The sequence below is a fragment of the Perognathus longimembris genome, chromosome 20, assembly GCF_023159225.1.
Source record: "Perognathus longimembris pacificus isolate PPM17 chromosome 20, ASM2315922v1, whole genome shotgun sequence".
NCBI classification, from domain to species: domain Eukaryota; kingdom Metazoa; phylum Chordata; class Mammalia; order Rodentia; family Heteromyidae; genus Perognathus; species Perognathus longimembris.
The window spans coordinates 17,814,205-17,834,292 of NC_063180.1; the positions used below are offsets into that span (position 1 = coordinate 17,814,205).

Consider the following 20,088-nt stretch of genomic DNA (forward strand, 5'->3'; position numbering starts at 1 on the left):
GAACTCAGGGCCTGGCCACTGCCTCTGAGCTTCTTTTTGCCCAAGGGTAGCACTCTACCATTTGCGCCATAGCACCACTTCCAGCCTCTTCAATTTATATGGTTATGAGGAATTGAACCCAGGGCTTCAAAGGTGTGAGGCAAGTGCTCTACCACTAAGCCACAATCCCAGCCCCCTCTTGCCAGATTTTATGGGCTACTTTAACTCTGCCCCCTGGGGGTGCCATGATTTGCTCAACCTGGGACGGAAGGCAATTCCCAGCTCTTCTCTTCTACTGCAAACACAACTGCAATGTGGACATTAATTCCTCAATGCAAATACCGAAGCCAACTTTTCCCACTGCTAAGCGCACCCCACCCCCCACACACACCAGCCAATCGTCATGGGGAGTTACTGACTAAAGGATGCCAGGGAGAGCCTGGAGGAGCCAGGCAGAGGAACGGGTTCCTCCTTGGCACCTGGGAGGGGCGACCGTGGGCTTGAACTTGGGCTGCTTGGAGAATCTGCTCTGGAGGTGTTAAGCAAGGTCCACTAGAGTCCTGTGACATTATTTGACACCTCGGCCACCCGGTACCAGGCAAAGTAATGAATCAGAGTTCGTTTTAAACCAAGAACCTATATACAGAGTGAATGCAAGCAGTGGTCGCCTGCCCTGTATCGGACTTGGGTTTTCCTTCTTGGCATCCATGGAGGCCAGCGTCTACATCCGGGTACTGCGATACCTTTAGGTCAGCCATGTTGAGAACTGCGGCCTAGGCCAAGACGCGGCCCGCCCGGGGTGGGGCCAGGGTCGGTTTCCTCCGCAGGACAGAAGCTACAACGTCGACCTGGGGTGCTGCGGGGAGCTCGCACCGTTCTGGGCCTGGCCGTCCGCACCTCACAGCACCGGACTCCCTGCTCATTTTAGTTGAACTTCCACGTGGATAAACTAACCTAGCAGCCACTGCTCCAAGTCCTTCCCGACCTTGCTCAGTCCAGCTGCGTACTTGGCCCCCGGTGACAAAGCAGCACAGTGCTGAGCTTTGGGCAGAGTTGGCCGCTGGCGCTGTCAGGCGCTGACCTAGGTCTGGTGCCCACTGGGGCAAAGGGCGCCTTCCTGAGCTCCCTTCCAAGCACACACAGGACTCCCAACGCGACTTCCGGCTGCCCGTAGTTAAGATGGCGGGCGTAGGGGCGTCACTGCGGGCTGGGCTGCGGCTTCCCTGCCCTCGCCCGGCATGGCGGGTCTTAGCCCCGCCCCCTGGCTTCCGCCCGGCTGGCTAGTTTGCTGACAGTCCTGGAGGCAGCAGCGATGGCAGCTTCTCGCGCAGTCCGCCACCTGTTGCTGAGGCGTAAGTCACCCCTTGACCTCTGGGGGTCCACCGAGGAGAGGCCGATTCGGGGTCAGCAAGGGTCCGTGCTCTGCATAACGAAGGGGTCCCCGGAGGCTCCCCGGTTTTTCAAGACCGCGTCTGCAACCTGGGGTTCCTGACAGCTCGCCGCCCCGGGCTTGGCTCAGCCCGCCACCCACGGCCCCAAGGATTCTCAGACAAGTGCACCCCAGTCCTCCAACGCCAGTCCCCCTAGACGCGGTGCTCGGAGGGCTTCGTGTCCTCTAGGCCGGGCTCCCGAGATTGTGCATCCCCTGCCCTTGCAGGCGAGTCCCCACCCAGAATGGGGTCTCCAGGGCTCTTCTTCCCCTCTCTCCCCAGGACTGGCAGCGCCCACCCAGCTGGGCTTCCACGTCGGCCCTCGCCCCCTGAGTTCCTCCGTGCAGGAGGCCTCCAAGGCAGCCCCCTCAGAAGCCCCAGACCACAGCTATGAATCCCTGCAGGTGACATCTGCTGGGGCGCACGTCCTCCACGTGCAGCTGAACAGGCCTGACAAGAGGAACGCCATGAACAAGGCCTTCTGGAGGTGTGGACTGCAGATCCCGGAGGTCTTCCTGCAGCAGGAGGCCGGGCTGGAGCACCAGACCTGGGTGGCCTTGGGGGACCCGTGGACCTCAGGGCAGAGCAGTCCCCGGTGCTGTGCTCACTGGCCCTTCCCTCCTTGCCCCTCTGCAGGGAGATGGTGGAATGCTTCAACAAGATAGCCAGGGACTCCAACTGCAGGGCTGTGGTGCTCTCAGGTGCAGGAAAAATGTTCACTTCAGGTACCTTCTCCCTCTCCTCTCCCCCCCCCCCCCCCCACCCCCCCCCACCCCCGCTCTCCTGGTCCTGGCAGTGTGGCAGTGCTTCTAATGTAGGGTTTTAGGCTGCTCTAACTTATGCTTTGTTTGAATCTCTTGCTCTTTTGTGACAAGGCCTCATTGAAGACATCCAATTACAGGGCTGCAGGGTAGCTCAGGCAGGGCACTGGCCTGGCATGCTGGAGGACTTGGGGCATCTGCCGCTTCCCCTCCCCAGAGGTCAAATATAGAAAGGAGTGCAGAACACAGGATCGAAGCCTTCAAACCACGTCCTTGGCCTCAGAGTCTGGAGGAGAGTCAGCCAAGTGTGTCACCCTAGCAGGGCATTCCCCACATAGTCCTTGGGCACGTGCTAGCCTCTGGATGCCTGTGGCCCTGTGCTCCGCTCTCCAGAGGGGCTCACCCGGCCATCTTTTTTTTTTTTTTTTTGGCCAGTCCTGGGCCTTGGACTCAGGGCCTGAGCACTGTCCCTGGCTTCTTCCCGCTCAAGGCTAGCACTCTGCCACTTGAGCCACAGCGCCGCTTCTGGCCGTTTTCTGTATATGTGGTGCTGGGGAATCGAACCTAGGGCCTCGTGTATCCGAGGCAGGCACTCTTGCCACTAGGCTATATCCCCAGCCCCTCACCTGGCCATCTTGATGGCTCCACTGTTAGCCCTGCTCTTCTGGGAAGTCCCTCAGCACACTGACTCCAGATACTGTAGGTTCCCCTCTCACATATCCTTTTGCTGCCAGCACCCTGGCTGGCACCTGTAATACCAGCTACTCCAGAGGCACAGGTGGAGAGGATTATCAATTGAGTCCAAAAGTCACTGAGACACCCCACACACACACACACATGTCAACTGATAGTAGGGCATGGTGGCTCACACCTGTCATCCAGCTACTCGGAAAGTATAAAAAGGATTGAGACCACCTTGGGCTCTGCCTTTCTTGAGTTTTAGACTCAGCAGAGGAAACACAGGACACTAGCATTCCCCTTGTCTTCTGAGGACCCCACCCCACCCCCACCACCATGGCTCTTTCCTTCATTCCTTCAGTCATTAAACAATCAGCAGGCCCTAGCCATGCCAGGTTCTCCCAGTGTCAGACCACAGACATTAGAAACAATCCTGAGCCGGTGTGTCATTGGCTTCCACCTGTCATCCTGGCTACTCAGGAGGCTGAGATCTGAGGATCATGGTTCCAAGCCAGCCTGAGCAGAAAAGTCCGTGAGACTCTTATCTCCATTAAGGTTCCCCAAAAGGCAGAAAGGCAGAGGGAGTATTGTGGCTCAAAGTAGTAGAGCACTAGCCTTGAGTGAAAAAAGCTCAGGGACAGTGCCTAGGCCCTGAGTTTAAGCCCCACGACTGACAAAAATAAATAAAAAGGGTGATGGAGGAGGAGGGGGAGAGGGAGGAGGAGGAGGAGGAGGAGGAGGAGGAGGAGGAGGAAGAGGAAGAGGAAGAGGAAGAGGAAGAGGAGGAAGAATCAATCCCTCTGAAAACTCTGTGGTCTCTATTTCTGGACAAGCCCTTACTGTCAACACCCAACTGACTGTGGCCCTTGAGACTGTATTCTGTAGCAAGAGCCTGAGGACCCAGCAGAAGAAGCACGTTCTCCCAGTGATCCTATGAAGAGGTGAAATTACAGATAAAACAAAATCATGAGGTTGGGCACTGCAGCACACAACTGTAATCCCAGTTATTCAGGAAAAAAGAGGCAGGCAAACCTTCCCTACCCCTGCTGGGTGCTCGCCTTCATTTCTATCCTGCTCACTCTGCTCCAGCCCCACGGGCCATCTTGAGGACCCGCACCCAGGTCAGGGGCATTCCAACCCAACAACTGGGCCTTTGCACTGGCTGTTCCCATGTGCTAACCTGAGTCCAGATTTATCCATGCCACTTCATCTCCTCAGGTCTCTCACTGAGGACATTAGACAGGAAAACAGTCTCCCAGCCGACTCCCACACACAGGCATATGCCATGCTTTCTGTGTAGTTGAGATGGGGTCTCAAGAAGATGTATCTTAGGCTAGTCTCCAACTCCCATTCCTCCTGCCTCGCCCTCCCTCTGAGTGCTGGGATTCCAGGCCTGTGTCACATTGCTCCAGTCTACATTTACCTGTATGTGTTAGGTGTGGGGGTGGGGCATGGGTGCTAATCCTGAGCTCTAGCCTGGTTCAGCATTCTTGCCTACAGCAGCACGGAAGCAGGACCTCTTGTGGCCATCTGATAGGAACAGACAGTTGCAGGGCTGGAACTCAGGGCCTTGCCCTCCCTGGGCAGGTGCTCCACCACGGAGCCACATTCTTGCTGGGACAGTCATGCACTGCAGTCCAGGCCTCAAATCTGAGCACCCAGAGGTGGAGGGCCAAGAATTCCAAGCCAGCCAGGGCTACCTAGTGAAGCCTGTTTCTAAAACACAACAAAGGTGGGTGCCATTGGCTCACACCTGTAAATCCCAGCTACTCAGAGGGCTGAGGGCTGAGGGTTGTGCTTCAAAGCCAGCCCAGACAGGAAAGTCTGAGATTCTTATCTCCAATGAACCCCCAGAAAGCCAGAAAGCTCTGTGGCTCAAAGTTGTAGAGTGCTAGCCTTTAGCAAAAGAACTAGGCACAGTGCCTAGGCCCTGAGTAACAGCCCCATAAAACAAAGCATGAAAGAAAAGAGTAGAAGAAAGCTGGGCACCAGTGGCTCACTCCTGTAATCCTAGCTATTCAGGAGACTAAGATGTGAGGATCATGGTTCAAAGACAGCCTGGACAAGAAAGCCTGTGACTCTTTTTGTTTTGTTTTGTTTTGGCCAGTCCTGGGGGCTTGGGACTCAGGGCCTGAGCACTGTCCTTGGCTTCTTTTTGCTCAAGGCTAACATTCTACCTCTTGAACCACAGTGCCACTTCTGGCTTTTTCTGTTTATGTGGTGCTGAGGAATCGAACCCAGGGCTTCATGTGTGCTAGGCGAGCACTGTACCACTAAACCACATTCTCAGCCCCCCTGAGACTCTTATCTGCAATAAAGTACGCAGAAAAAGCTGGAAGTGGCATTGTGGCTCAAGTGGTAGAGCTCTAGACTTGAGGGAAAACAAACCTCAGGCTCAGTGCTCAGGCTCAGCATCCAAGCCCCAGGAACAGTAAAAAAAGAAAAAGAAAAGGGGCTGGGAATATGGCCTAGTGGAAAGAGTGCTTGCCTCGCATACATGAAGCCCTGGGTTTGGTTCCTCAGCACCACATACATAGAAAAGGCCAGAAGTGGTACTGTGGCTCAAGTGGCAGAGTGCTAGCCTTGAGCAGAAAGGAGCCAGGGATAGTGCCCAGGCCCTGAGTTCAAGTTCCACAGCCGACCAAAAGAAAAAAAAATGGGCTGGGGATATGGCCTAGTGGCAAGAGTGCTCACCTCGTATACATGAAGCCCTGGGTTCGATTCCCCAGCACCACATATACAGAAAACGGCCAGAAGTGGTGCTGTGGGTCAAGTGGCAGAGTGCTAGCCTTGAGCAAAAGGAAGCCAGGGACAGTGCTCAGCCCCTGAGTCTAAGGCCCAGGACTGGCAAAAAAAAGCAGAAGAAAAGTTGGAAGAAGAAAGTTGGAGGTGCAAGTATACTCCATCCTGTACGCCAACCTCGGGAGACAACTTGCTGGGACTAGTGACAGTAGAGCCATTTTGCTTGGATCTGAGTCCTGGCTGGAAGATGGGGTACTAGGAGGCTATGTGAGCACCTCTGCCTCCCCCCACCCCCGGCCAGGAATCGACCTCATGGACATGGCTTCCGACCTGCTGCAGCCCGAGGGAGACGACGTGGCCCGCATCAGCTGGTACCTGCGCGACCTCATCACCAGGTACCAGCAGACCTTCAGCGTCATTGAAAAGGTGACTCTGGGGACGGGAGGCCCGCAGGCCCTCTGCCCACTCTCCTCAGCCCTAACCCCAGCCCTGCCTTCCCTTCCAGTGCCCCAAGCCTGTGATCGCCGCCGTCCATGGGGGGTGCATTGGAGGAGGTGAGCGTGGCTCCCCCACCCCACGGGGGTGCTGAGGCCCCCCTCCCTCAGCCAGGGCCTCCACTCCCAGCTCTGCTGCCCAGCCTGGATCCCTGCACACAGCCATGACTGGGGGGAGGCCCAGCTCTTTCCCTCTGCATTGTCCCTGGCCCCTTCCTTCCAGGTGTGGACCTTGTCACTGCCTGTGACATCCGCTACTGCACCCAGGATGCTTTCTTCCAGGTCAAGGTGAGTCGCCCTGAGCCCCAGCATTCCGGGACCCCCATACTGTGGACTAGAGAGCGGGCTGCCTGCCAGTGCAGGGACAGCGTGGGCCCGGGGACAAGCCCTGAGGGCTTTGTGGCAGAGGAGTCAGAAGGGACCCTTACACAGCCAAGCTCAGGAGACAGGCAGGGGCACACAGCTGTCACCCCAGCACTTGGGAGGTGGGGGCAGAAGAAGAGTTCTAGGTTAATCTGGGCCACATGGCAGGACCTTGCCTCTCCAAACCAGTAGCTGGGGATTTGACGAGGTGGAGCACTTACCTGGCACACGAAGGATCCCGTTCCTGTGCCGGTGCCATGGGTGGTGGGGGGGGGGCGGTGAGGCTGCATCCAGGGAGGTGAGGAAATGATGGGGGTGACAAAGCCAGGGCGGCTGTCAAGCCGTGCTGGACACCCAGAGAGACAGGATGCAGCCAGGAGCAGGGTGGGAGAGGAGGAGAAGGAAAGGGGAGGGGGCCTCCTGAGAGGTGAGCTCACCCTGAAGAACTCACTGTAAGGAAGCAGGATGTTGCCGGGCAGTGGTGGCTCACACCTGTCATCCTAGCTACTCAGGGGGTTGAGATAAGAGGATCCCAGTTCAAAGCCAACCCGAGCAGGAAAGTCCACGAGTCTCTTTTCTCCAATTAACCACCAGGAAGCCAGAAGTGGTGCTCTAGCTCAAAGTGCTAAACTTGAGCAAAAGAGCTCAGGGACAGCACCCAGCCCTGAGTTCAAGCCTCAGGACCACCACCAACAAGAAAATCAACCAGCAGATCTAGGGCAATGAGGGTGCAGGAAATGACTGGAGTCAGCATGTTAGGGGAGTGGGATGTGTTGGGGGTGGGGTGCAGAACTGGTGTGTGGCGGTGGGAGGGGGAGATAGGTCTGCAGAATGGCACCAAGTCCTGGCCTTGAGCTTGTGTGGGAGCAGAGCTTGTTGGAAAGCAAACAGTGACAGCCCCACTGCACTCCAGGAGGTGGACATAGGCCTGGCCGCTGACGTCGGGACGCTGCAGCGACTGCCTAAGGTCATCGGGAACCAGAGGTGAGAGAGGCCAGCGGGGAGGACAGTGGGGTCTCCGCGACCCGGGCCACAGGGCATCCTGACGCGCCCTCCCTCCCTTCCCACAGCCTGGTCAACGAGCTGGCCTTCACTGCCCGCAAGATGATGGCGGACGAGGCGCTGAGCAGTGGACTGGTCAGGTATGGGGCTGAGGACGGGGACAGGGGCCAAGGATGGGGCGGAGCGCGGCCAGGGCTTCGGGGGACCGTCTGTGGGCTCTCCAGGTCATGGGCGGTGTCTCCTTGGGAGGGGCTGTGGCTGGCAGCTGCTGGTGAGGGTCCGCACCTGGCCCATGGGTCTTCCCCTGGGCCAGGCCTGCCTTCCAGTTCCTCTTGTCCCCTCCTGCAGCCGTGTGTTCGCCGACAAGGAGGCCTTGCTCGATGCCGCCTTCGCGCTGGCTGCCGAGGTGTCCAGCAAGAGCCCTGTGGCCGTGCAGAGCACCAAGGTCAACCTGCTGTACTCGCGGGACCACCCGGTGGACTTGGCGCTGGACTACGTGGTGAGCTTCGGCCTCGGCCAATCACCGCGCTTCCTGTGCGGCCTCCGCCAATCACCGCTCTGCCTCTGTGGCCTCCACCAATCACTGCACTCCCAGTCCCCGCCTCCACCAATCACCTCTCTTGCCGCTCTCCGTGCATCCAGTTGGGACTCAGGGGCTGGTGCGTACCCCGCCCTGGGATTGGTGCTCACTGAGCCTCGCCCCGCCCCCTCGCAGGCCTCCTGGAACATGAGCATGCTGCAGACCCAGGACATCGTGAAGTCGGTGCAGGCGGCCATGGAGAAGAAAGACCTGAAGAGCATCACCTTCTCCCACCTCTGAGCTCCAGGCCCGGCCGCCCCCAGTGCCTGCCTCCTCCTGTGTACTAGGAGGATTCAAGTCGGGCCTCTAGTGCCCTCTCAGCGCTCTCAAGTCTTATCACTTTATGGCGTTGGTGTCCTCCCATTCAGGCTTTTCTCTTTCCTGAAATCAATTTTTTTTTAAATGTTCTGGAGCGAGCCAAGCCCATTACTGGAGCAGGGAGAGGACGGCTGGAGGCCCGGGGTCTTCCAGGAAGGCAGTTGTGAAGTTGGGGTAGAGGTTATTTTGCTGTTCTGAAACAAGTTGTTATTGTGTAGCCTAGGCTGCCCAGCGTCATTTGATCCTCATGTCTTAGCCTCTCTAGTGATGGGATTACGTGGGTGAGTCACCCTAGTGGTCAACGAAGATATCTGAAGGGTCAGTGATGACCACATAGGGTCAACAGGAAAGGGTTGCATGAACATTCTGGAACTTGAGTGGCACAGGGTCCCTTTGGCTACATTCAGAGTCACCTATAGAGTTTCATCAGAGGAAATGATCTGTGGGAGGAACTCCAAACCTATATTCTTTCTTTTTCTTTTTCTTTTTTTCTTCTTGAGACTTGATCAGCTTATGTTGCCCTGGATGACCTTGAACTTTCTATTAGCCTGTTCATGTCTCCCTAAATATTATGTCTCACTAAAATAAAGAGCTCACATATATAGATGTCATCTTTATTTTTACTTTTTGTTGTGCTGAAGATCAAATATAGGACCTCAAACATAGTACCAGAAACAATTTAATACAATTTCTGGTGTTTATACTGAGATGTGAACTAAGGGCCCGGATGATATGAACTAACAATCCAGCCTAGGTTTTTTGCTCATTTGTTGCAGGTGGAGTCTATTGAACTATTAAACTTTTCTCAAACCTCTGTCTTCCTCTAAGCCTCCTGTAATAGCTAGGGGAGTGTGTGTGTGTATGTGTTCGTGTCCACATTTCCCTCCTGAATTACTAAGTCACTCACATGCTCCCTTATCAGCCACAAATACCTATGTATTTTCCACTGTGGGGGGCACTCTGCACCCACCAGAGAATGAGGGGGAAGATGAACCATGCCATGTGGCATGAGGCCACACCTATATTCCCAGATATACACACTGTGACAGAGTTTTTTTCCCCTAGGAATGTCTTTTTTCTACTTTTCTTTTCTACTTTTCTTCTGTCACTCCTTGGGCTTGAACTCAGGGCTTGGGTGCTGTCCCTCAGCTCTTTTGCTCAAGGCACTCTACCACTAAGACCCACAGCTCCAGTTTTTTGGTGATTAATTGGAGACAAGAGTCTCAAGACTTTCCTGAAGACAGCAGTAAAAGGCAGTAAAGTCCCTGAGGCTCTTATCTTCAATAAGCTACTCCAAAAAAGTAGAAGAGGGCTGGGAAGGTGGCTTAGTGGTAGAGTGTTTGCCTAGCATGCATGAAGCCCCGAGTTCAATTCCTCAGGACCACATTAAGAGAAAAAGCTACAGGTGGCATTGTAGCTCAAGTGGTAAAGTGCTAACCTTGAAAAGCTCAGCATGCAGGCCCTGCGTTCAAGGATGAGAACTGGCACTAAAACAAACAAAACACCTGGAAAGTCACTGCAAGTACTCAACACTGCCAAGCCAACACCAGCTCCTTCGCCAGGGTGGGTAGGCTTTCTCAGGGCTCCATGAAATAGGTGTCCCATCCTAACCATCACTTCTACTAAGGGAAGGGACAAGCAGGGGGTCTCAAGGATATAAAACTAACATCAGAAAGGCAGGAGCCCCATCATGGGCCACCTAGTCCCCAAGGACGCTTCCTGGGATGCTTGCAGCGTCACCGAGAGGGCAGCATCCTGTGTATTGGAGCCTGGGCAGCAACCAGGCTGACCCCTCCATGGGGTGGAGGTGGGAAGCTCCAGGAAGATTCTTCAAATGCAACCTGACCCAAGGAGAGCACAGGGCAGATTCTCCACCCACGGTGATGTGCATGACTGCTGCCCCTCTTGTCCCCCCAGGCCTTGGGGCTGTGTTACAGAGCCCAGTCTTCCCTGGGGGTGGGGGTGGATGAGTGCTTGGGTGTTCCTAAGAATCCAGGGTTCAGCTGTTCCGTTGCACAATACACTTGTGGATGGCAGCTTTCAAAGCAACCGTCTGCCCCGGGGCTGCGCATGCCAAGACCTGTCCCCACGCGGGGTGCAGTGCCAGGAGGTGACACCCATCCCGAGTCACCTCACCCAGTCCACCCCTTCCTGGAGCTGGAGACAAAGAACAAAAGGGGGAAGAGGAGGACTGAAGTGGATGGAAGAGAGCTGGAGATGTTTATATCCTCTCCCAGCTCAGGTTTGAGGTGTCAAGTGACCAGGCTCACACAGACTCAGTTCAGTTCCCTGTGTTCAAATACACACACTGGTCGCCATTGGCCTAGACACCCCCCCCCCCACCTACCCACTCCCACCGAATGACAATCCCTGGGATCTGAGGACCAGACCTGCCCATCAAGGGACGCGAGTTCGAATTCCGCGGCAGCCCCTGGGTGGCCACCCTCGGCTCCCCGGTCCACACGAAGGCCACAGGGACGCAGTCAGGCACCATGGCTTGGCTTTATTGGGCAGCCCGGCCCCCTCCCTGCACCCCGTGGCTGGGGCTCAGTAAACCCTCACGGAATCCAGCAGCACGTCGCCGCCCACCTCCACGGCGCGCACTCGGGACATGGGCATCCGGTGGCGGAAGTGGTGGTAGGGCGCGTCCCCGACCACAGCCTGCGGGGGGGGGGGGGGGGGGAGTCACAGTCAGGGCCTCTACCGAGGCCACAGCCGGTGCAGCCCGAGCCCACACACGGGGTGCAGCCTGGGGCACCGGGTTCCCCACCACAGAAATGGGGCGCAGGCCCATCGCCTGGGTCCAGAGGCGGTAGGTCAGAAGTGCCTGGGCCGGTGAGGGGGGAGCAGGGTCGCGGGGCGCTGGGTCCTCAGCTCCAGCCCTGGAGCCCAGGAATGGCTGGGCAGGGGGTGGGGGGTGGGGAGAGAAGGTCCTCATACGGACTTGGAAATGGTGGCTAGGTCGGGGAGGGGGGCTGTCCGTGATCACTACTGCAACCACAGTGTAAAGTAGCTATGGTGGCCGGGCGCTGCTGGCTCACGCCTGTGATCCCAGTTTACTCAAGCGGCTGAGATCTGAGGATCGGGGTTCGAAGCCAGCCTGGGCAGGAAAGTCCGTGAGAATCTGACCTCCAATGAACCAGCAAAGAGCCGGGAGTGGAGCTGAGGCTCAAGTGACAGAGCGCCAGCCTGGACCGGAAAAGCTAGAGGGACAGCGCCCAGGCCCTGAGTTCAAACCCCACTACTAGCACAACAGTAAAAGAGGGGACGGTCTGCATGGTGGAAGGCCTCAGCCACTCAGGCCGCCAGGATGAGATCCGGGGCGCCCGTCGCCACCCCACCCCGTCCCCACCCCGCCTGATCTCGGACCGGGAAGGCGGCCGGCCCACCCCACCTCACCCCACCAGGTCACTCCTCCCCTCCCCGGGCCCCGCCCTGCCGCGCCGCCCCACGTGCGCGGTGGCGATGCGCACCGGCTGGGAGATAGTCCGCGCCCGCCCCCTGCCGGAGCACGTCGCCGTTACACTGCGCGCTCCACCCTGCCTACAGCGTCACGCCACGCCCACCGCAGCGTGCCACGCCCTCCGCCGCAAGCCACGCCCATAGCGCCACACCCAATGCCCAGCGCCTCGCTTACTGTGCTCCGCCCTCTACGCCCCGCCCACCGCGCCTCGCCACGCCCAGCTCCCCTGCCCTTCGGGACCCGGGGTCTCTCGGCCGCACCTTGAAGCCGTCCTCGGCGGCGATGAGCAGCACCTCGAAGGGCTGGCCCCGCTGGAAGGGGACGCCGGCGCCGCGCTCCTCGGAGCCCCAGCTGCCCTGCTCCTTGCTGTTGAAGACCACCTCCGACGTGTCCAGCCGCGGGTTGAAGTGCAGGGCGGCGTCGGCGCCCTGGTCCTCGCTGCACAGCAGGTTCACGTGGAACCTGACGGGGAGAGGGGGTCGTGACTCGGTCATCACCGCTGCTGGGGGGACTCAGGTCAAGTACCCAAGGGCCAGAACTACCCGTGTCCAGAGCCTGAAAACTCACACGGCCCCCCGGCGAGCCGGGTGGAGGGTGGAAAAGTCAGAGGACCACAGATTGGGGGCCTTAAAGATGTTGATGAGGAGCTTGGGCACCCATCTACCCTGAGCAGTCTCTGCTCATCGCCGTGGAGTAAGCTCCACAGGCCTCCCAGGGCTTCGGAGCGCCAGGGGCAGCACAAGGGACCCCCAAACCCCCGAAGCCCCCCATGAAGAAAGCATACCCTAACAGGCCGGTCCTCCCCGATGACTGGGGTACCTGGGACTCCAGACCCACCTAGGGTTATACAGAGGTGGCCCTCGAGTCCCAGATTACTTGGCGAGACCTCGGAACACCACCCGTGATGTCGTGAGGAAATGAGAGAGACACATCTGATTTCACATCAGTTGTTAGAAAGGGTTCCAAAACTCTGGCCTTCCACCTCTGGGCTGGCTGTAATGGAGGGTCCCCTAAATATGCAGGCCACCCTCCCATCCCGCGTTCTTGTTCTGGGACTTGGGATGTGTGTGTTTGGTGGGGGGGGGTGGGTATCTCACCTGCCGGCCTTGTCAGGAACAATGCCTCGGATCCGCAACAGGCTGCCGGCACGGAGGCCTTCAGGCAGCGAGGTCTTGTGGGGGACAGTCTGCAAGATTGGGGGCGCAGAAAGCATGTGAACTGAGAAAAAAAGAAGGGGAGCTGACAGGTAGGTGATCCACTAGAAGGAGCTCCAGAAAACAGAGACAAGTGATCCCAGAACAGGAGTGATTCAGACAGGCACGAGGATGGGGACAGAAAGGCAAGAGAAACTGGCTGTAAAAATGTGAGGAGAGATGGAGACTGGGAGAAAGTCCACCCTTGAGCAATCCTCTAGAGCAGGAAGCTTCAGCCAGGCCCAGCCCCTACACCTGGACAGGGCTTGGGGTCTGAGCCCCCTCCCCCCAATCACTCACCGAGCTCATGGCTGGCACAGTGGGACAGCAGCAGTGTGGCAGTGCACTCCACGGGGACCTTAAATAGAGGCAGGATGGGACTGGCCCGGTGACTCACCCCTGTCTTCCACCCACCGCCCACAGCTGGCACAGACCCTGGCCCTGGGGCACAACTGGCAAGGCTGGGGCTGGCTCTCCCTCTCCTCCTCCTCCTGGCCCCTCCCACGCTCCCTGGGGTCTCCCCATGCATTGCCCCTCGCCTGGGCCAGGACCCCACAGAAGGCTCCCCTGTGCCCCCAGCCAGCCTGACACAGGGGACTCCTGGCTTGCAGATCCCCACACCCTGGTCCCGACACGTCCCGGCCCACGGGGCTCAGCCTCAGCCCCCTGCCCAGGGCTGAGGACTCCGCGCTGCCAGCCCGGTCACCGCCACCCTCTGCTCGCAGCCACAGGAAGCACAGTCTGGGCCACCACTGGGCCAGCTTGGTCCAGAGCTGGATCCCAGGGCCCTGGGGTGCCTGGAACACAGGAAGTAGGGGCTCAGTAACAGGGAAGGGGGAGTGGGGGCGACACAGGTCCTGGGCTGGCCGCTTGGGGCACACAGGCTCACACTCCCCCCAGCCAACGGGGGGGGGGGGCGGGTGGGAAGCAGTTGGTCCAGTGTGCTTCTGCACGGCTGTGCTGCCCTGCCCCTGGCCCCCTCCCCTCCACATGCCTGTCCCCACCCACTCTGCTGTCCTTTACCCCTCCCTGAGTCCCTGGACCCCCTTCCACCCCCACAGTGCTCCCACATTCCTGCTCAGTGAGGATGGGGTACAAAGGAGCCTAGATTGGGCTGTCCTAGACACCCTAAGAACAGGACACATAAGGAACTCTGCCCAGCCTCCATTTCATCCTCTTTGACTCCCAGATCCTGCAAGAAGAACTGAGGACAGGGGAAGTCAGGGAGGAGGATGAAAGAAGTTTCTGGAAGCAGGCAGAAGAAAGGTGGCAAGTGGAGATTTCCCATCCCCACCTTCTCTCCCCTGCTCCTGCCCCACCCAACAGGTGGCAGAGAGCCTGGGGCAGCTGCAGGCTGGGAGTGGAAAGCTGGGGTGGAGTTAGGAGACAGAGTAGATCCATCTCTTCTTCTCCCTCATTCTAGGCCTTGCAGCCCATTCTCTCCCTCCCCACCATGCTCCCAGGCCTCCCAAGGGGAGCTGGACAGACAGGAGCTGGACCACTGCAATGGTTTGGGTGCTGAAGGCCTCCTGTTCTGACTGTAAGGGCCAGTGTAAAACCTGAGTGACTCCATTTTAGCCTAAAAGTCATTTTGTGTGTGCACCTGAACCCCTTGGGATCCCAGCTGATGCAACTTTGCTGTAACTTAGTTCAAAGAAACATGCAGGGAAGCGCCTAGGGAGGGGAGAGTGCTCCGGCCCTGGTACTGGGGCTAGCTCCCGATATCAGGGGGAGTCAGAGCAGGCAGCTACAAGAATAGATAATCAGAGAAGCCCACTCTGGAACTCCTCTAGCATGAGCCAAGGGCAGGATGACTTTGTGGGTTGCGGTTTTTCCCTATAAATAGAGCTTGTAAGATCGGGAGGGGGTCACTTCTACTCAGAAGCGGCTCTGGCTGGTCAGTTTCATTCTTGATGGTTGGTGCAAAATAAAGCTCTGTATAACTTTTGCATTTTATCAGACTCGTACCTTTGTTCACGGACTTTCACTGACAAGTTGAAAACTGAGGTTCATAAAGGGTAGTCTCTGAGCCAAGGATACACAGCAGGAAAGAGGCCAGAATCTGGGAGGGGAGTGATCTGGAGATATTATGCTATGGCCTCCTCAAACTAAATAGCACAGGTTTTCTCTTCCAACAGCATCAGTTGGATTGGGCTGTGGTCTGGGTTAGTGGCTCTCATTTCCCTGTCACTTCCACCCGGGGAAGTCAGATTCTCCTGGCTTGCTTGTTTTTTTTTTTTTTTGCCAGTCCTGGGCCTTGGACTCAGGGCCTGAGCACTGTCCCTGGCTTCTTCCCGCTCAAGGCTAGCACTCTGCCACTTGAGCCACAGCGCCGCTTCTGGCCGTTTTCTGTATATGTGGTGCTGGGGAATCGAACCTAGGGCCTCGTGTATCCGAGGCAGGCACTCTTGCCACTAGGCTATATCCCCAGCCCTGCTTGCTTGTTTTTATGTGAATCCTGTCTCTATGTGTTGCTTCCCATGACTTCTCCTCTCTCATTTCTTCACCCAGTCTGAATGTAAGTTCACGTGCAGTCTCTTGGCAGGTCTACACTTACTGGTCTATGGTGATTGACCCCATGTTTGTTATCAGTTCATAAATCTAATTTCTTGGAACCAAGACTCCCCTGTCTCCTTGATTGATTCTCCTTGGTCATTCTGGTAAATCATGAATAATATCTGTTGATCATTTGTTAAAATTTCTGAATCATCAATGAATGCATTTGTTTCCTAATTCTCATTTGTGTGTGTGTGTGTGTGTGTGTGTGTGTGTGTGTGTGTGTGTAGGTTGACAGTAGGGCTTGCACTCCAGACTTCGCCATCTTGCTTAGCTTTATTGCTCAAGGCTGGCACCCTGCGTGCTAGAGCCACGCATTCAATTCTGGTTTATTGCTGGTTAACTGGAGATGAGTCTCTTGGATTTGTCTGCCTAAGCTGTCTTTGAACTGCCATCCTCAGATCTCAACCTCCTGAGTAGCTAGAATTATAGGCGTGATCCGCCAGTGCCTGGCAGATATATGTGGTGATTTTCTCCAACTTTATTAGCTGTTTCAAATGTTACAATTCTGATTTTTAAAAATATTAAGGAGGGTAGGAATGTGGCTTATTGGTAAAGTGCTTGCCTAGCATGCATGAAGCCCAAGGTTCAATTCCTCAGCACCACATACATGAAAAAGCCGGAAGTTGTGCTGTGGCTCAAGTGGTAGAGTGCTAGCCTTGAGCAAAAAGAAATTCAGGGACAGTGCTCAGGCCCGGAGTTCAAGCCCCAAAACAACAACAACAACAACAAACCCCACACACAAACAATATAGTAAGCCGGGTGGTGGTGGCTCACACCTGTAATCCTAGCTGCTCAAGAGACTGAGATCATGTGAATCAAAGTTGAAAGCCAGCCCAAGCAGGAAAGTCTGCCAGACTCTTAGCTTAAAAAAAAAAAAAAAAGATGAGGGAAAAATAAAGCAGGGAGTGCAGTTGTGGCAGTTGTGGCTCTGTCCAGGCCCTGAGTTCAAGCTTTGGGACCAACACAAAAACACACACACACACAAACACACACACACACACACACACACACACACACACACACACACACACACACAAAATGAACCCACTGTCTCTTGAGCCAAGCCCACAGGTGAACTCCCAGCAGAAGGGAGGCTTGGCCTTCCTGCCTGCCTGCACCCTCCATGGATTCCAGGACAGACAGGACTGATGAAGAACATCTTTCTGACAAGAGCCTCAAGCGAGCCCCCAGGAACAGCAGAGCCTTGCAGAACAGATCACCCCCAAATAAGGACAAGGACCTATGGTGATGAGGCTGCACCTTGGAGCCAGAAGTCATCTCACGGAAATCAGATTGCTACCCACCCTCCTGTGATGGGCAACTGCAGTGATGCAGTGATAACGGCTTCTCCGGAAGCCTCCCAGAATGGGAACCCAGATAACCATCAGCATGACACTGTTCAATTACATAGATCGCTTTGATCTACTGTATGTATGTATGCATGTATGCATGCACTGGTATGCATATGTGGCAGTATTAGGGCTTGAATTCAGGGCCTGGATACTGTCGCTAAGCTTTTGCGCTCAAGGCTGGCTGGCGCTCTACCACTTGGACCCCAGATCCACTTCTGGCTTTTTTAGTGGTCAGTGGGAGATAAAAGAGTCTCACAGACTTTCCTGCCTGGGCCGGCTCTGAACCAAGATCCTCAGATCTCATCAGCCTCCTGAGTAGCTAGGATTAAAGGTCTGAGCTACCCTGTGCCCAGCTCACAGCTTTTTGCTGTGAGCCATTCTCTTATTTATTTTTTATTATTATTATTTGCCAGTCCTGGGGCTTGAGCACTATCCCTGGCTTCTTTTTGCTCAAGGCTAGCATTCTACCACTTGAGCCACAGCGCCACTTCCGGCTTTTTCTACATATGTGGTGTTGAGGAATCGAACCCAGGGTTTCATGTATATGAGGCAAGCACTCTACCACTAGGCTATATCCCCAGCCCCTCTGAGCCATTCTGTCCCACATCTTCCCTTAGGTTCCTGGGACCACAGGGCTCATGGGTTCACATCTTCTGATAAGGATCCAAGCTGGCAAGCAGGGACCAGGCCTGTTTCCTGATGACCAGGTGAGCCACCTGGCCACACCTTTCACCAGAACTGCTTAACCATGCATACTTCTCAAACCCTGCCTCAATTCTTCCCCAGTTTTCCCTACCTAAAGGTCCTGTCAGTGACTTAAAGATGGACTGAGGGCCTACTCACCCTCTTCCTAAAGCAACCTTGCCCCCACTCATTAATCATCTTTCTCTTCCTTTCATAACCACTCATTCTTTTATATATATATAATATATATATGTTCCACGTCTTTTTAAATTATTTATTTGTTGCCAAAGTGATGTACAGAGGGGTTACAGTTTCATACGTAAGGCAGTGGGTACATTTCTTATATAACATGTTACCTCCTCCTTCATTCCCCCCTCCCCCCTCCCCCTTCCCCTCTGTCCCCCATGAGTTGTTCAGTTGGTTTACACCAAATGGTTTTGTAAGTATTGCTTTTGGAGTCGTTTGTTATTATTATTATTTTGCCAGTCCTGGGGCTTGAACTCAAGGCCTGAGCACTGTCCCTGGGTTCTCTTTGCTCAAGGCTAGCACTCTACCACTTGAGCCACAGCACCATTTCTGGCCGTTTTCTATATATGTGGTTCTGGGGAACCCAGGGCTTCATGTATAAGAGTCAAGCACTCTTGCCACTAGGCCATATTCCCAGCCCCCATGACTTCTTTAGTTGACATGAGACAAGTAGTTGGACCTAATATGTTGGAATGCTCAGGGACTCTGTCCTCAGCCTAGGACTCTGATTCTATCAAGAGTGCTGGTATTACATGCCTGTACTACCATACTAGTTCAGTTCTTTTTTTTTTTTTGCCAGTCCTGGGCCATGAACTCAGGGCCTGAGCACTGGCTTCTTTTTGCTCAAGGCTAGCACTCTGCCACTTGAGCCACAGCACCACTTCTGACCATTTTCTATATATGTGGTGCTTTTTTTGTTGAAGATTTTATCAATAGAACTGAACTAGGGGGGCGGGGAATAGGGCCTAGTGGCAAGAGTGCTTGCCTCGTATACATGAAGCCCTGAGTTCGAGTCCCCAGCACCACATATATAGAAAACGGCCAGAAGTGGCGCTGTGACTCAAGTGACAGAGTGCTATCCTTGAGCAAAGAGAAGCTCAGACCCTGAGTCCAAGCTCAGGACTGGCCAAAAAAAAAAAAAAAGATGTTTAACGGTTGAAGCTGTGATCCCTTATTGCACCGTGGTTTTGGCTGAAAGACCACCAGTCCCCCAACCTCCATGTTCTCCTGAGGTGCAATCCCCAAAGAAATTCAGACACCTATCTCCCACTCCAAGCTCCTGTCTGCTGAGTTGGATGGTGGGGAGGGAGAGGATGGGCTGCAAGGCCTAGAATGAGGGAGAAGAAGAGATGGATCTGCTCTGTCTCCTAACTCCACCCCAGCTTTCCACTCCCAGCCTGCAGCTGCCCCAGGCTCTCTGCCACCTGTTGGGTGGGGCAGGAGCAGGGGAGAGAAGGTGGGGATGGGAAATCTCCACTTGCCACCTTTCTTCTGCCTGCTTCCAGAAACTTCTTTCATCCTCCTCCCTGACTTCCCCTGTCCTCAGTTCTTCTTGCAGGATCTGGGAGTCAAAGAGGATGAAATGGAGGCTGGGCAGAGTTCCTTATGTGTCCTGTTCTTAGGGTGTCTAGGACAGCCCAATCTAGGCTCCTTTGTACCCCATCCTCACTGAGCAGGAATGTGGGAGCACTGTGGGGGTGGAAGGGGGTCCAGGGACTCAGGGAGGGGTAAAGGACAGCCGAGTGGGTGGGGACAGGCATGTGGAGGGGAGGGGGCCAGGGGCAGGGCAGCACAGCCGTGCAGGGTGCACACTGGACCAACTGCTTCCCGCCCGCCCCCCCATTGGCGGGAGGGGGGGGGAGTGTGAGCCTGTGTGCCCCAAGCGGCCAGCCCAGGACCTGTGTCGCCCCCACTCCCCCTTCCCTGTTACTGAGCCCCTACTTCCTGTGTTCCAGGCACCCCAGGGCCCTGGGATCCAGCTCTGGACCAAGCTGGCCCAGTGGTGGCCCAGACTGTGCTTCCTGTGGCTGCGAGCAGAGGGTGGCGGTGACCGGGCTGGCAGCGCGGAGTCCTCAGCCCTGGGCAGGGGGCTGAGGCTGAGCCCCGTGGGCCGGGACGTGTCGGGACCAGGGTGTGGGGACCTGCAAGCCAGGAGTCCCCTGTGTCAGGCTGGCTGGGGGCACAGGGGAGCCTTCTGTGGGGTCCTGGCCCAGGCGAGGGGCAATGCATGGGGAGACCCCAGGGAGCGTGGGAGGGGCCAGGAGGAGGAGGAGAGGGAGAGCCAGCCCCAGCCTTGCCAGTTGTGCCCCAGGGCCAGGGTCTGTGCCAGCTGTGGGCGGTGGGCAGAGGGCAGGGGTGAGTCACCCAGTCCAGCTGGGTCCCTACCCCTACCATCTGCTTCCACCTTTTCCCTTTGTTCTAGTCCCCAAATTGGGAAGTTTGTCATGGCGGGGGGGGGGGGGG

At 56.1% G+C, this 20,088-nt stretch overlaps 2 protein-coding genes across 2 annotated transcripts; one reads left to right on the plus strand and one right to left on the minus strand.

Annotated features, from left to right (window-relative positions):
• Window positions 1-1,239: 1,239 nt before the first annotated feature.
• LOC125338629 (delta(3,5)-Delta(2,4)-dienoyl-CoA isomerase, mitochondrial-like) lies at window positions 1,240-9,161 on the plus strand. The gene is made up of 10 exons (XM_048329541.1): window positions 1,240-1,331; window positions 1,692-1,896; window positions 2,046-2,134; window positions 5,892-6,016; window positions 6,096-6,144; window positions 6,308-6,372; window positions 7,361-7,431; window positions 7,518-7,589; window positions 7,798-7,948; window positions 8,165-9,161. The coding sequence occupies exons 1-10, from the start codon at window positions 1,292-1,294 to the stop codon at window positions 8,267-8,269; spliced, it is 972 nt and encodes a 323-aa protein (XP_048185498.1). The 5' UTR covers window positions 1,240-1,291; the 3' UTR covers window positions 8,270-9,161.
• Window positions 9,162-10,836: 1,675 nt separating this feature from the next.
• Window positions 10,837-13,386, minus strand: Lgals7 (galectin 7). Its single transcript, XM_048329558.1, has 4 exons — window positions 13,304-13,386; window positions 12,908-12,996; window positions 12,071-12,272; window positions 10,837-11,008 (listed from the first exon to the last, which is right to left on the minus strand). The coding sequence occupies exons 1-4, from the start codon at window positions 13,310-13,312 to the stop codon at window positions 10,895-10,897; spliced, it is 414 nt and encodes a 137-aa protein (XP_048185515.1). The 5' UTR covers window positions 13,313-13,386; the 3' UTR covers window positions 10,837-10,894.
• Between the last annotated feature and the right edge of the window lie 6,702 nt (window positions 13,387-20,088).